This window comes from Rana temporaria, chromosome 10, assembly GCF_905171775.1.
Source record: "Rana temporaria chromosome 10, aRanTem1.1, whole genome shotgun sequence".
NCBI lineage: Eukaryota > Metazoa > Chordata > Amphibia > Anura > Ranidae > Rana > Rana temporaria.
The window spans coordinates 24915061-24929404 of record NC_053498.1 but is presented as its reverse complement, the minus strand read 5'-3'; the positions used below and the strand labels follow the sequence as shown (position 1 = coordinate 24929404).

The window sequence follows — 14344 nt, the reverse complement described above, 5'->3', positions numbered from 1 at the left end:
ATATTCTGATGGCTGTTTACACTGAACTGTGGATCACCCCATATTTTCAAAACATTTTATCAAAAACACAGGAAAGACAGCCAATCCTGGGAGAGGGGGAAGGGGGATGTGAATTGTGCACTACAGGAGTTGTGCATGTCTGCAAGCTAGTGCACAAGATATGTAAATAACCTGTCACTCAAGCAAGGACTTTGGTCTTTATCTGGAAGTCTGTTTTATTTTACTGAATAAAAAGAGGATTGCTCAGCGCTGGATTAACTCTGTGTGGTAAGACTGGGCACAGATGATAGAAAATCTTATCCTCTACATTGTGACATCAAAAAAATAAATAAAAATGTTTGGGTTTACATCCACTTTAAGCCTCTGCAAGCATCTTGGAGCCAATTTCTCAAACCAGTGTCCAAGTAGATTGCAAATATTAGGTGCCTGGAACTGAGTTATTAGACAAACTAGGGCAAAAGCTGGTGAAAGTCTAGACAAAGCTTTACCTAAACAGATAACCCCATAAGGTTCTTTACAGAAGCCCAATACATGCAATTTACCCATAGATTTTGCTACTTTTGAAGGTCACAATAAAAAGCCTAGGTTAAAAAAATAAAATAAAAATTGCAGTAGAAGTGCTAGTGTTGAAACATTTAAGAGCATGTCGTTTCTTGGATCGAGAAAACTTTATAGGCTTTTCTCACTTGAGCAGTCTCACAGATAGGTGGTCTCTTGGGCAACGCTTGAATCTGTCTCCTGGTCTGCGGCCAACAGCTCACATACTGGGGTCCCAGCATTGGAAGTTGAAGGAGACTCAATAGCTTCATCGGGAGAGGTACAGATTGGTGGCATTACTTTAACAACCTTTTTGGTCTCTTCTCCAGTTTCTTCATCTGAAGAATTCTCAGAAATGAATTCCGACTCCGAGGAAAGCCCATCTGAAGAATAGTCTGAGGTTTCACATTCTAGATAGACACTCATTGACTCGTCATTCACCCGTTCTGGACTGGCAGGCACATGTTCTGGCTCTTCAGTCACCTGTTCTGGACCGGCAGGCAATGGCTCTTCCTTTACATGTTCTGGTGAGACATGCACTGGCTCTTCAGTCACATGTTCTTGACCGGCAGGCACTGGCTCTTCAATTACCTGTTCTGGACTGATGGGCACTGGCTCTTCAATTACCTGTTCTTGACCGGCAGGCACTGGCTCTTCAGTCACATGTTCTGGCTCTTGATTCACCTGTTCTGGACTGATGGGCATTGGCTCTTCAGTCACATGTTCTGGTGAGACACACACAGGCTCTGGACTGGCAGGCACTGACTCTTCAGCAACGTGTTCAAATTGCTCTTCATCTACCCATTCTGGTGAGACAAGAACTGGCTCTTCATTCACCCAACAGACAGGCTCTGGCTCTTCTGGACTGACAAGCACAGACTCTTGTTCCACATGTTCTGAGCAGACAAGCATTGGCTCTTGTGCCTGTTCTGGATAGACAGCCACTGGATCTTCTGAACTGAAGAGAACCGGTTCTTCATGCACCTGTTCTGGATAGGCAAGCATTGGCTCTTCATAAACCGATTTAAATGTTGCTATTGTGAAGTAGTCTCTGGTCTCTCCAATCCTGTAAAAATGGTGACATGTTAAAAAATTAGTGAACATTCCTCATACATCCCTATAGGCAGTTCAAGCCAGAAATCCACTTAAAACAAATGCCAAAGACAAATTGTGTAAGGACCCTTCCGAGTGTCTTAAGGAACTTGTATTTGCAGCTCTGCTGTAGCCAGCTTGAGCATTTGCTAGGTTTCGCCAAAGTTTAGGACATAAGGCTTCTGTCTAGTGCCAATTGGTAAGCAACGAATATTTATAACTCAATAAATCTGAGTAACTGCCTTTGCCCATCACTGCATTTTATTTCAGAGACACATGCCAAAAGGGATAGAGATTTGCCATGTACATTCTAGGAGGGTCCTTCCCTTGCAGGCCTTTGCCTTAAGACTTGGTATAAAGCAAGGGGTCTACAAACTTTGGGCCAATTCACCATCCTTTAAACTTTAGGAGGGCTGGATTTGCTCTCCCTGCCGCCCCAAGGCCATGTTCCACAATGCACCCCCTCCCCGCCAACCGACCCCCCCAAATCGACGGAGAATGTGCGGCACGGTTAGATCAAATATGGTTTGTTTTTTTATTTGTAGCTTGTCGCTTACTTTTATACATTTTTGTATCATTTTCTTTATTCTTTACTTAATTTAATTATTATTTCTCATTTATTTTTTATCAATTTTTTCACTTAACTTTTTTGCTATCACAGGAGAAAACAATTTCCTGTGCGATAGCAATTGGAGGTGACATGTTCTCTTTATTGACCCTGTCACCTCCAAAATAGGAGTCCTAGCACTGTGCTAGAACTCCTGTCACAGCTGAGATGGGAAGAGCACAGCTCTCCCCTCTCACTGTGTACATCGGCAGCAGGAACAGGAGACAGACTCGGTGGCCGGAGAGGACGGAGTCCTGAAGACAGAGCCAGCAGAGAGGTATGTGGGGAGGGGGAGAGAGGGGAGAACGGACGCACATATTTTACAAGTGATTTCGGCAAAATCACCGCAATCACTTGTTAACGAGCGAGCGGATTCCCCCATAACTTACTGCCCTAACTGTACGTTCCAGGCGTCGGAGGACTCCATGCCACTGCCGCCCCCTGGAGCCCTGCCGCCCCAAGGCCTGGCCTCAGTGGCCTTGTGGGAAATCCAGGCCTGGCTGGACTGAAGCCGGGTACACATGGACTGAATTTTGCATGATATTGGCCGGTTCAACAGAGCACTGGTAAGTGAGTGGAGCAATTGTGCACCATCATTGGGTGTTCGTGAATGAAATGGTGCAAGAGCAGTGCCCCACTGCCAGGAAAGAATGAAATGCCTTAGATCAAAAAGAAAGGAAAAAGGCAAGCAAGGGGGTTGCATCTGGCCCACAATCTACAGTTGGCGACCACCGACAGTCTTGTTTTTCCTCCCACCTTCACAAGACGAAAATCTTATGCTTCTACTTGAGCCCAGGGTTTAAAGAATCTCAAGCTGGCCTGTGGCAGAGATCCAAGAACACAGGTCAGTCTGAAACATTTTTCAAAAGAGTCTGCTTTGTGGAAAGTGTCCAGGAAAGCTTAGAGAAGCTTCTGCCAGGTGAGAGCATCCAGGAGATCCTCAGGAAGCTGCTGTCATTTTTCTACCTGGACATGTCACGAGATAAATTCCTTTAGGAACCCCCCTGACCGTTTTCAGTTAAAAAAAAAAAAAAATTAAGACTATCGGGCCAGATCTAGACTTTGAGGGGCCCAGGTCATGTCAGGTGGTTCAGGGCCCTTAATACACAAAATTGGTTACGATTCTCAATGACCGTCACATTTTCACAACGCATGCAACATTCTGAGGTCACATGTATACATGGCATTCATTGGCCACCTTTACTAAAATGTGTTAATCACTCTGTGGTTGATTTACTAAAGGCAGACTGCTTTGCAAGTGCACTCATTTCACCAAGAGTTTAGTAAGTGAAGCTCTGCTTATTTTCATCACCCAATCATGTGCAAGGAAAAAAATAAATAAAAAATTGTATTTTCCTTGCCTCCACATTTACAAAAAAGCGCAATGCAGTCCATGTGCCTTAAGTAAATCAATCCCCATGGCGATTCCGCCAACAATTAGAAGGAAAGCACTAGCAGGTAACATTTTCCAAAATACTGTACAATAAAAGATTTTATATCATTTTAAATTTTTAGTGGGGGGGCCCAGAGAAGTTGCCCTTTTGTCCCCTTAAAGCCAGCACTGGCCAATGTAGAATTGAGGGCCACCAATAGTACACCCAGCAGCCTGTTCTCTGGGAAGCAGTCACCATCAACTCTGCTGTTAGAAGGCTGCATAGGACCACTGGCAAGTTTTCCTATACTTTAAGGCCTGGGATGTTAAGTTTAGGGCCACCATCAGGGGTCTGGAGGTCCCCAGATGGTAACCCCCTTTTTTTTTTAATTTAAAATATATTTTTAAAGGGCCAATTTTTTTTTTTAGGGGTCCGGAGGTCCCCAGAGGGCCTGGATGACAAGCCCCCCTTTTTTTTTTATAAATGTTTATTTTTTATTAAAGGGCCCAGGAGGTCCCCAGATGGCAACCCCCTTTAAAAAAAAAAAAATCATCTTTTTTTTATTATTAAAGGGCCCCGGATGGCTACCCCCCATTTTTATATAAATATTTTTCTTTTTTTGTAAAAGTGCCCCTCCCGCTTCTCAATTCACGGCATTCCCCCCGGTTCTTAATTTCAGGCGGCACCCCCCCCCCCCCCCAGTTCTCTGCTCCAGGGGACCAATGCCTGAAGCTGTGTAAGATATAATTCCTGATGGCGGCCCTGGTTACGTTTTTGGATATCCTGCACCCCTAACCCCATCTTCACAAGGTTAATGAGCAGAAAATACTTTCCAACTGAAACTCTTGGAGAGTTGGATGCAGCTACAGGGCAGGCCACCAATTGGAAAGGCAGGATTGCCCATTAAACTTTGGTGAGTTCCAAAGTTGCATTTCTGTTCATCCTGTCCTGAGATATGAATGAAAAACTTATATAGCGCGGCACATGCGAACTAAACCACCATAGGTCACTTGGTGGCTTGACTTCTAATGCAAAGAATAGAACTTGGGTCACTGCCCTGACCCCTGCAAAATATCTTTGGTGCTCAGATGAAGTTCCACCATGTGGGTTTTTACACTTTGGCATTCAACTTTTTAGTAGTACTTTAAGTATTCTGCAGATTAGTCAGTTTTACAAACCCAAAAACCATTTACAAATATTCCCATAGATTGCTCACCTCCCACAGACTTCAAATGGGTCAATCCAGATTGTAATTTCTCTTGGGATGGGAAGTCTTGAGTATTCTATACCACAGAATTTGCATGCCTGAAGCAGGGACTCATCCACATATTGCCATTTATTAATGCGAATGCACCTGCAGATCAGATAGTTAATGTTAGACAACATGCCTTTAGACACAATTGTAAACCCCCCTCCCCACACAACCTATGAACCCAGGTGACCACCCAAGAACTATATACATAGACAGGGGCAGTCGCCATTCAACCAGTGACTCTGCAGCTGGAGAGAAGTCATGAGGAATATGGTTCTTCTATTGTTTCCTGGGTCACTAGGGAAGCAACCCATTCTGGTTATATGCCGTTGTCCCTTTTCAACTCTGGCAGCCATCTTGGCTCAGACAGAGCCCATTTAAGGCCCTGGCTCCCAGGTTTGGCATGCATTGGCAAGATGTCACATTAACTGCTTGCCGACCAGCCGCCGCAGTTATACGGCGGCAGGTTGGCTCTGCTGGGCGAGATCACTTAGATCTACGTCATCTCACCGAGCAGCCAACAGAGATGCACGCCACCCGCCGCATCGCTTGTTACAGATTGAGAACCGTGTGTGTAAACACACAGCTCCTGGTCCTGTCAGGGGGAGAATTGCCAGATTGTCTGGTCATACAATATATGAACAGCGATCTGTCATTTCCCCAAGTCAGTCCACACCCCCCACCTTAGTACTAGCAAAAACATGTTTGGATGAAGCCAAGAGCAGATGTCCAACAAATAGTTACCTATAAGCTTGGCCCTGGGCAGGCTTGTCCGGGTACCAATGTCCCTGATACCGGTCCCTCAGCAGACATGCCAAGTTCATCCCCAGAGAGTCCAGCTGGTCTGACGTCAGAGTATTCTTCAAGCTCAAAATCTTCATGAAGAATTTAACAGCAGCGTCAATTTCCATCAACATGTTTGATGAGTCTAAACAGACAATTAAAAAAAAAAAAAAGATTAATATTCATTTGTTACAGGAAACTGTTCCAGCCATACTAGTTCCCACCCCCCAGCTTAGTTTTACAGCCCAATGGCAGTTACAATGTTTTGCAGAGAGCAAGGGTTAAGGGCATGTCCAACTGGGGCAAAAGCCTCCAGTCTAATCAATATTTGCCCTATTCAGCATTGGAGAGATGCTCAAAATCATGTTTAGGTGACTACACGAGAGAAGAAATCAATTGAGAACAAAAACCAACAAGTTTTAATATTCACCAAGTGGGGCTTTAAGTGTCCGAGCCATAAAGATTAGAGATCAGTTCCAATTCTCCAACAGGTACATCATTCCATTCCACATTTTAGGATCACTGAGCCTGTGCAAGCCAACTTTCTACATTCTCAAAATTGCACAGGGTTCGGGAAAAAACCTCCTGCCCATGCATCAGCACTTGGGCCTGATTGCCCCTTGAAGACAAGGCTACATTATGTTGGGGACCTCTACCACGATACCCCAGGCATACCAAGTATTCCCCATGGCCAAGGAACCCAACACTACATTGTATTGAGAGGATCAGGGCTTTGGTGTTATGGGATAGCATGCAACTTTCGTATCCAGGCAGTGGTGGTTCGTCCATAGAGGGCACTGGAGTGCCGCCGCCTCTGGCTCTCACCGCCACCGAGTCTAATAACATAGATTCATGCATTGCGCGAATATATGTTATCGCCGCTGTTCAATTCAGATGGTCGGTGCTCATGTCCGGCCATCTGAATAACGGCAGCTGGTTGGCTGTACGGAAGTGCCTATCAGAGCCAACGGCTCTGATAGGCTTTTCCAAGTACAGCCCTCAGGTCCTGGAAGCTTATACAAGGAACGCACAAGGGATTTGCTCCTTGTATAAGACTGACAGGCGTCTCAGCCAGGTTGGCCGATTCTGGCTACCGGTAACCTGATTGGCTGAGACGCCTGTCAGTCATCGAGGGCGGGAGAAGACATCGAGGGACGTGGACGGCTGACTCCAGTAAAGGTAAGTGCGGGGCACAGCAGCGACAATAGGCACAGTGGGGACAATTAAAAGGCACAGTGGCTGTGTTTGATGGCATGGCAGTGAGGCTGCAATTTTTTTCGTTTGCGCCGCCCCCCCCCCCCAAAATTTTGAGCACCAGCCGCCACTGTATCCAGGTACCATGGATCTTTCAAGGCAATGACTTTGATGCCCAAATAATGCAGGCTTCTACTAATAGGTCAGCGATAGTGACCCTTGGCACCCCAGATGTTATAGTACTATATTTCCCACAATGCTCATGCACTCGTGGTGTAGTTGAGCATCATGGGAAATTTAAATCCAAAACATCTGGAGTGTCAAGGGTTCACCCCTGTTATAGGTTAATGCATGAGCAACATGTACCCACTGTCCACACGCCAACCAGAAGTTGGTTTTTAAAGGTCAAAGTCCCTGCAATAAATACATTTTGATCCTGCCTCTACAACAAACAGGACCTCATGCTAAAGGTCCACTTTACCAAGGCTGCAAAGGCAAAGCAAGCATAGAAAAGCAGTTTTCTGTTCATCAACTTTGAGACATTGTCCATTTATTGGTCACGAGAGTTATTTTGCAGTTGTCCTTTAAAGTGGAGGGGAGATTCACAAAACTGGTGCAGCTGTGCCTAGAAAGCAGTCAGCTTCCAGCTCTGGTTCACATTGCTACCTTGAAATTGCGCTACTTCCAATAAAGTAGCGCGATTTCAAGCTAGCGAGGTTAATGCGATTTCCGGTGCTACTTGAGACATCGTGTGGCTTCATGCACAGAGGTATGTTGAAGTCACACCTGAAATCAGCAATAGTGCAGAAACTACTTTTGCAAATTGGTGCAGTGCTGCAAAATTGGCATCACACCGATTGAAAAAGCGCCATTGCCTCAAATACGCTGCGACTTGTCGTGCAATTTGCTCTCACATTGCTCCAATGTAAACCTAGGGCCTTTCACACCAAGTTTCCCCCTTTAAATCCTATGGGACTGTGACACCACTGCATTACAGGTGCGTTTGAAAAGTCCTGCATCTTTTAAAAGCAATGGACCAAAACTTCAAAAGGATATTGGAATTCCTTCTCTGCACCACCTTCACGCTGAATATTTCGGCATGAGCACCAGCACTTCATTGTTCCTTTGATATTTTGATATTTTAAACAGCATTGGTTTTTGCTGTTTTTCTGCATGGACACTGATGCAATTTCTTATCACATGTGTGCTGCTTTAGTTTTGCTACTATATAGCAGTGCATGCTTCAATATCACCGAGCACTTATGTCATTTGTATCACCAATATCAGTGATTAATATTTTTTGATGTCCACATATCAGTTATACCGTGTTTCCCCAAAAAAAAGACCTACCCCGAAAATAAGACCTAGCATTATTTTCCAGGAGGGCTCCAATATAAGCCCCAGGGCTTTTTTCCCCCCCTCAGACAATAGGTGCAGGAACTCCCCTTTCCGAGTCACCCCTTTTCTCCGCCCCCTACTCACCTCTTAGTACCGCCCCTTTTAGACAATATAGAACCAAGTATCATTTTGTGGTGCTAAGAAATTTATATGGAATTTGGTAATGATATCAAGAAAAGCAGTAAAATAAATCCCCTGCAGCCAGCAACAATAGGTTCCCCCCCCCCTAACAATGGACCACCCACAACAAAATTTCCACGCCAGCAACAATAGACTCACGGCAGAAGCAACAGATCTCCGTACAGCCAGCATTAATAGACTCTCTGGCTGCCATCAACAATAGACCCCTCCACTAACAGTAGATCTTTCAGCAGCAACAGCTGACCCCCCCAGCAACATAAGACCCCCCTAGAAACAATAGGTCCCCCACCAGCAACAATAGACCCTCCTGCAAAAATTGATCCACAGCAGTGAGCATCAATACCCTGCAGCACACCCCAGCATCCCTTGCTATTACATACAGTCAGTTCAGAAGGTGCCGGAACTGCGTTCCCCCCGATAAGCCCTACCTCAAAAATAAGCCCTAGTTTAAAATGCTATAATCCACTCCAATATAGTAGTATATAGTGTACAATGTGTGTTTCTGTAATATAATTGCGGGGGAAAGAGAAGCTCTGGCGGGTCACAGAAGAAGTGCAGAGCGGCGCTATAACAAAGGTATTTGGCACAATTATTTTACAGAAACACATTGTAGATTTTATAATTTTACAAGCATTTTAGCTCAGTTCACACTGGGCATTCCTGACAGGGAGGGAGAGAAGACTGCACATTACATGGTAAGACCTACCCTGAAAATAAGCCCTACTGTGTCTTTTTGCCAAAATTAATATAAGACCCAGGCTTATTTTCGGGGAAACATGGTAGCAACTGTCTTTTCTTTTATTCATCTACCCCATCACACAACACTACTTATTACAACATTTTTGGCTACCATGCACAGCTGTACCAGATTCTGAGTGCCCCAGTTTTAGTAAATCTCTCACCAAGTATTAGGTTAGAAGGGCCACTAGAGCCCCCGTCAGGTTTTAATTGAACTTCACTTGTCCCATTGGTCAACAAGCATTCTGCAAACAATGTATGGATGTTAGTTCAGATGTCTCAATTCTGAGATGTGGTTGCTTCAATAAAGGTGTTACAGGGACCCGGGTGTCAGAATTCACCCTCCGCTAAGCAGAGGAAGCTAGACAGACAGAATAGAAGTTTTACATCATATCCCTTCGGCAACCACCAAGAAATCCAGACTCAAGTGCTGCAAAAAAACTGTCGCAGCCATTTCAGTAGTATTTGGGTTTTTATGCTTATTTAACATACATGGCAAGAACAGTATGTTACCAATACTGCTTGTCCAGAAAGACATTGTCTCCAACAGCTGCAATCATAAGTTATTACAGCCAGCCCTCCTGCATCAGCCACCCCCCCCCCCCCCCTATCAGTTCAGTAGGCCCACAACCACCCAGTGGCGTAGCGTGTGGGATGCAAGGGGGTCCACCGCCCTGGGCGCAAAATTTAGAGGGGCGCTGTCACGAGTGTGAAGATGAGGGAGCGCCAACAACAGATGGAACATATGGATGATGTCACCACTCCAGGCTTTACCAGTCATTATCAAGCACGCTCTTCCCTACAGCCACCGCTGTCACATGGTGGATCATGTGACCAGACTGGAGATAGCTGAAAATAAGTGCATGGGTCAGTGGGGGCGCAAATTACTTGCCTCGCCCCAGGCGCTGACAACCCACGCTACGCCACTGCAACCACCTGCTGGGGGGGGGGGGGCGCAGCTGTACCACCTTATTACTGACACGTGGATCCTCCTGTAGCTCTACCCTCACTCCCGCTGCTGGAGGGGGGGGGGGGGGGGGAGGAAACTGTTCTTAGATCTGCGCCCCCTTCTACTTGCTGTGTTGGGACCCCCTACAGCGCTGCTTGTTTCCTCCTCTCCCACTGTGAGCTGAGGGCACACAGGGGGATGGTTTCAGAAAGGGGGGACCTTCCTTTCCTGAACACCATGAGCGATTGGTATCAATCACTTCTGTGTCCATTCATCACTGAAGCATTGTAAAATGTTTACCATGCTCGGTGTGCGAGATTAACAGGAAGCCTCAGAGCACTCCCCGTTCAGTGCAGCTGAGGCTACAGAAAGGAGGACTGATGAATCCCATGTCCTCAGTCCCAAGTGTGAGACTCCAAGGATCGGTTTAGACCAGGAGTCTCAAACTGGTAGCCCTCCAGCCAGGGCCGATTCTAGGGTCACAGGTGCTGAAATATTTCTGGCGCCCCCACATGGGTGTTATAATTTTACTAACCCCTCCCCTTTACAAATCTTTCTATGGCAATGACTTAACCACAGAGATGCTCCCCTATGAAGTCTTCATTACCCTGGTATCCTTACATGATCTAACAACAAAATACAGGAAGAGAAGCAGAGTACTTTATTGGGACCTGGAAGGGGGGCCTCTCTGATGGACACAGAGAGGGCTTCTGTTAGAGAGTCGGTTAGATGTTTGGCGCCCCCTCCTCTGCAGGCGCCTGGGTGCAATGCACCCTGCCTAGGATCGGCCCTGCCTCCAGCTGTTGCAAAACTACAAGTCCCATGAGGCATTGCAAGGCTGACAGTTACAAGCATGACTCCCACAGGTACGATGGGACTTGTAGTTTCGCAAAAGCTGGAGGGCCACCAGTTTGAGACCCCAGGTTTAGACCCTTGATATTTCAAATGCTGCAACAGGACACACACGAGGACAGGAGAGAAGTCAAACACTGGCCACACAAACTCACATTCAGTAATTAGATCTGTAGGGGGGATTAAGGTGGTGAACTCTACAGATCACACTATTCCCCTCTACATGAGACTTTATAGTGATCAGAGGACAATGTACAGTAATTAAGTCATCAATATGATCATATTTAAATGAACCCCCCCCCCCCCCCCACCTAATTTAGTCAAATGGCCGTGACAAAAGATTTTGACGCATTCAGTAGGCATACAATGTAATAAAGCAAATCAGCCCCTCTAGACAGATGCAACATTCACAATGTGATGCAGATCAAATAATCCAAAGGGTTTTTTGTACTCAATGCAAGAGCCAACTTGTCTGACCAATGTACAGGTCATTAGGAAAACTGCACTCCAGCATCATTACCACTGGAGATTCTTAATACATAGCTCCCAACTGTCCCTGATTTGGAGTAATGTCCCCCTGTCCTCATTTTGGTCTGATCTATAGTTGTATAAAAAAAAATAAAAATAATATATATCTTTCAAAAACATGTTTCCCAGTGCTAAACCTTTCATCCAAATTATAAATGGCTACATTTGTAAATGAGAAAAAAGTCAATATAAAAGGAAATATAGTGGTGAGAATATATATATATATAAAAAAATATAAATTTTCTCACCACTATATTTCCTTTTATATTGACTTTTTTTTTAATTTACAAATGTAGCCATTTATAATTTGGATGAAAGGTTTAGCACTGGGAAACATGTTTTTGAAAGATATAATTTTTTTTTAATTATAAATAGCTGCATTTGTAATATTATATATATATATATATATATAATCTCTTGTAGATTTAACTTACTTTTTTAATTAACTCTTTAAGGGGGCATGTCCTATGCCTACATGCATTTGCTAGTAGGTGTCCCCCATTCCCATCTCAAAATGTTGGGAGGTATGTACATCAAATACAATGCATCGCAAGATTATACTGCTGAGCAAAGTTGTGCAACATTGTACATGTTATTGATCAGAAGAAAAACTTTCAGAAGGTTGAAATAGCAGGATGGGCCTCAAAAAGGAACCCAAACCAGGAACTACCAACCCTTATGAAGCACAATCATAAGAAGGTTGAACCCCAAGCCAGGGCAGTCTTAATAGCATTATGGGCCCCTGGGCAAAGTAATGTACTGGAGACCTACCAGCTTACACACTAACAAAAAAAAAAAAAAAAGTGTATAAATAGTTGATAGAACATAAACATAAACATATCAATTTTATTGAAAGTACTAATGAATTTTACAAAAAGGAAAACATTCCATAAATCAAAGACATAGTTAACACAAAGGGCACAGTACAGGGGGTCAGAAGGGCACACTATAGGTTCTGGGACGCTTCCCAGGACACAACCATACCGGGACAGTTTAGTAAAAAGCATGACTGTCCCAGCAAATCTGGGACTGTTGGCAAGTATGATGTAATGCATGTACCTGGGGCCCCTGGGCAGTGCCCTTGCATCAAGATGGCCCTGCCCCAAGCACCCATTGGGAGGAACTCCAACCAGGAACAACTGACTCTTACAACCATTAGAAGATTGAAGTAGCAGGATGGAAACCCACCCCTCCCAAGCACCCATTGGACCCCAACCAGAATCTGACCCTTACAACGGTTATGAAGCACTTTGATCAGAAGGTTGAAGTAACAGGATGGCCCTCAACAAGAGCCCACCATACAATTCCAGCCGTCCCAAACATTAACATGCTATAGACACCAATACCATAAAAGTCAAGTCCAGCCAGTATCTCACCTCTGATCTGCAGCTCAAGCCCAGCAACCTTCCTACCTGCTACTAAAACAACTACTGAAAGAACCTTACTCACTTCCCCCCTCACCTTACACAGGGTTATATAAGGAAAATGAGACTTCAGATGATTACCAATTAACTAATTACCAAGCAGAGGCTGAAGAACACCTGAGAGTCATCTGATTCTGACCACAAGGGGGTTGTTGACCCTTTCCAACCCTTGGAGGACATTTATCAATTCTGTCATCTATAAGGCTTCATTTCCACTGACGTTTTTACAGCCACTTTTCTGAGCGTTTTTTACAGCTTAAAAACGCCTGTCCATGTTATTCTATGGCATCATGCCCACATAGGCGTTTTTGAGCTGCAAATGGCATAGGCGTTTTTGAGCTGTAAAAAAAACGCAGGACCAGGGCGTTCTGAAGCTCCAGAGTAGAGCTTTAAAAACGCCAGACATTAAAAAACGCTCAAAAACGCGCTAAAACGCTCAAAAACGCTACCGCTGCATTTTTAAAGCTCCAGCTTATTTTTTACAAAATAAACATGGACAGGCGTTTTTAAGCTGTAAAAAAGGCTAACACACGTGGCTGTAAAAACGCCAGTGGAAATTATGAGTCCATTAACCACTTAAGCCCCGGACCATTTGACTGGCCAAAGACCTGGCCACTTTTTGCGATTCAGCTCTGCGTCGCTTTAACTGACAATTGCGCGGCCGTGTGCGACGTGGCTCCCAAACAAAATTGACGTCCTTTTTTACCCACAAATAGAGCTTTCTTTTGGTGGTATTTGATCACCTCTGCGGTTTTTATTTTTTGCGCCATAAACAAAAATAGAGCAACAATTTAAAAAAAAAATGCAATATTTTTTACTTTTTGCTATAATAAACATCCCCAATTTTTTTTTATTTTCCTCAGTTTAGGCCGATTTGTATTCTTCTACCTATTTTTGGTAAAAAAAATCGCAATAAGCGTTTATTGATTGGTTTGCGCAAAAGTTATAGTGTCTACCAAATAGGGGATAGTTTTATGGCATTTTTGTTTTTACTAGTAATGGTGGCGATCTGCGATTTTTATCGGTACTGCGACATTATGGCGGACACTTTTGACACATTTTTGGGACCATTGGCATTTTTATAGCGATCAGTGCTATAAAAATGCATTGGATTACTATAAAAATGCCACTGGCAGGAAAGGGGTTAAGACTAGGGGGCGGGGAAGGGGTTAAGTATGTTCCCTGGGTGTGTTCTAACTGAAGGGGGGGTGGACTCACTAGAGGAAATGACAGATCGCTGTTCATACATTGTATGAACAGACGAACAGTCATTTCTCCCCTGACAGGACCGGGAGCTGTGTGTTTACACACACAGCTCCCGGGTTCTCGCTCTGTAACGAGGTGATCGCGCCCGCCGGGCACGCGCGTCGGCACCAGGGGAGAGCAGGGGGTGCGCATGCGCCTCTAATGGCTGAAATGCGAGATGACGTAATATTACGTCGTTTCGCGCAGCCAAGCCAACCTGCCACCGTCGGC

At 44.8% G+C, this 14344-nt stretch overlaps 1 protein-coding gene across 1 annotated transcript; it reads right to left on the bottom strand.

Annotated features, from left to right (window-relative positions):
• Positions 1-571: 571 nt before the first annotated feature.
• On the bottom strand, positions 572-12907 carry LOC120916453 (cell surface glycoprotein 1-like). Its single transcript, XM_040327427.1, has 4 exons — positions 12821-12907; positions 5606-5789; positions 4826-4963; positions 572-1603 (listed from the first exon to the last, which is right to left on the bottom strand). Exons 2-4 carry the CDS (start codon positions 5776-5778, stop codon positions 697-699), a joined length of 1218 nt encoding a protein of 405 aa, XP_040183361.1. The 5' UTR covers positions 5779-5789; positions 12821-12907; the 3' UTR covers positions 572-696.
• Positions 12908-14344: the final 1437 nt, after the last annotated feature.

Excerpts from the sequence above, each read along its gene's own strand:
- LOC120916453 (XM_040327427.1), bottom strand. The coding sequence starts at position 5,778 with ATGTTGATGGAAATTGACGCTGCTGTTAAATTCTTCATGAAGATTTTG. Across the intron at positions 4,964-5,605 it reads GCCCAGGGCCAAGCTTATAG|GTGCATTCGCATTAATAAAT; the intron begins GTAACTATTTGT and ends TCTGATCTGCAG. Across the intron at positions 1,604-4,825 it reads CCATTTGAAGTCTGTGGGAG|GATTGGAGAGACCAGAGACT; the intron begins GTGAGCAATCTA and ends CCATTTTTACAG.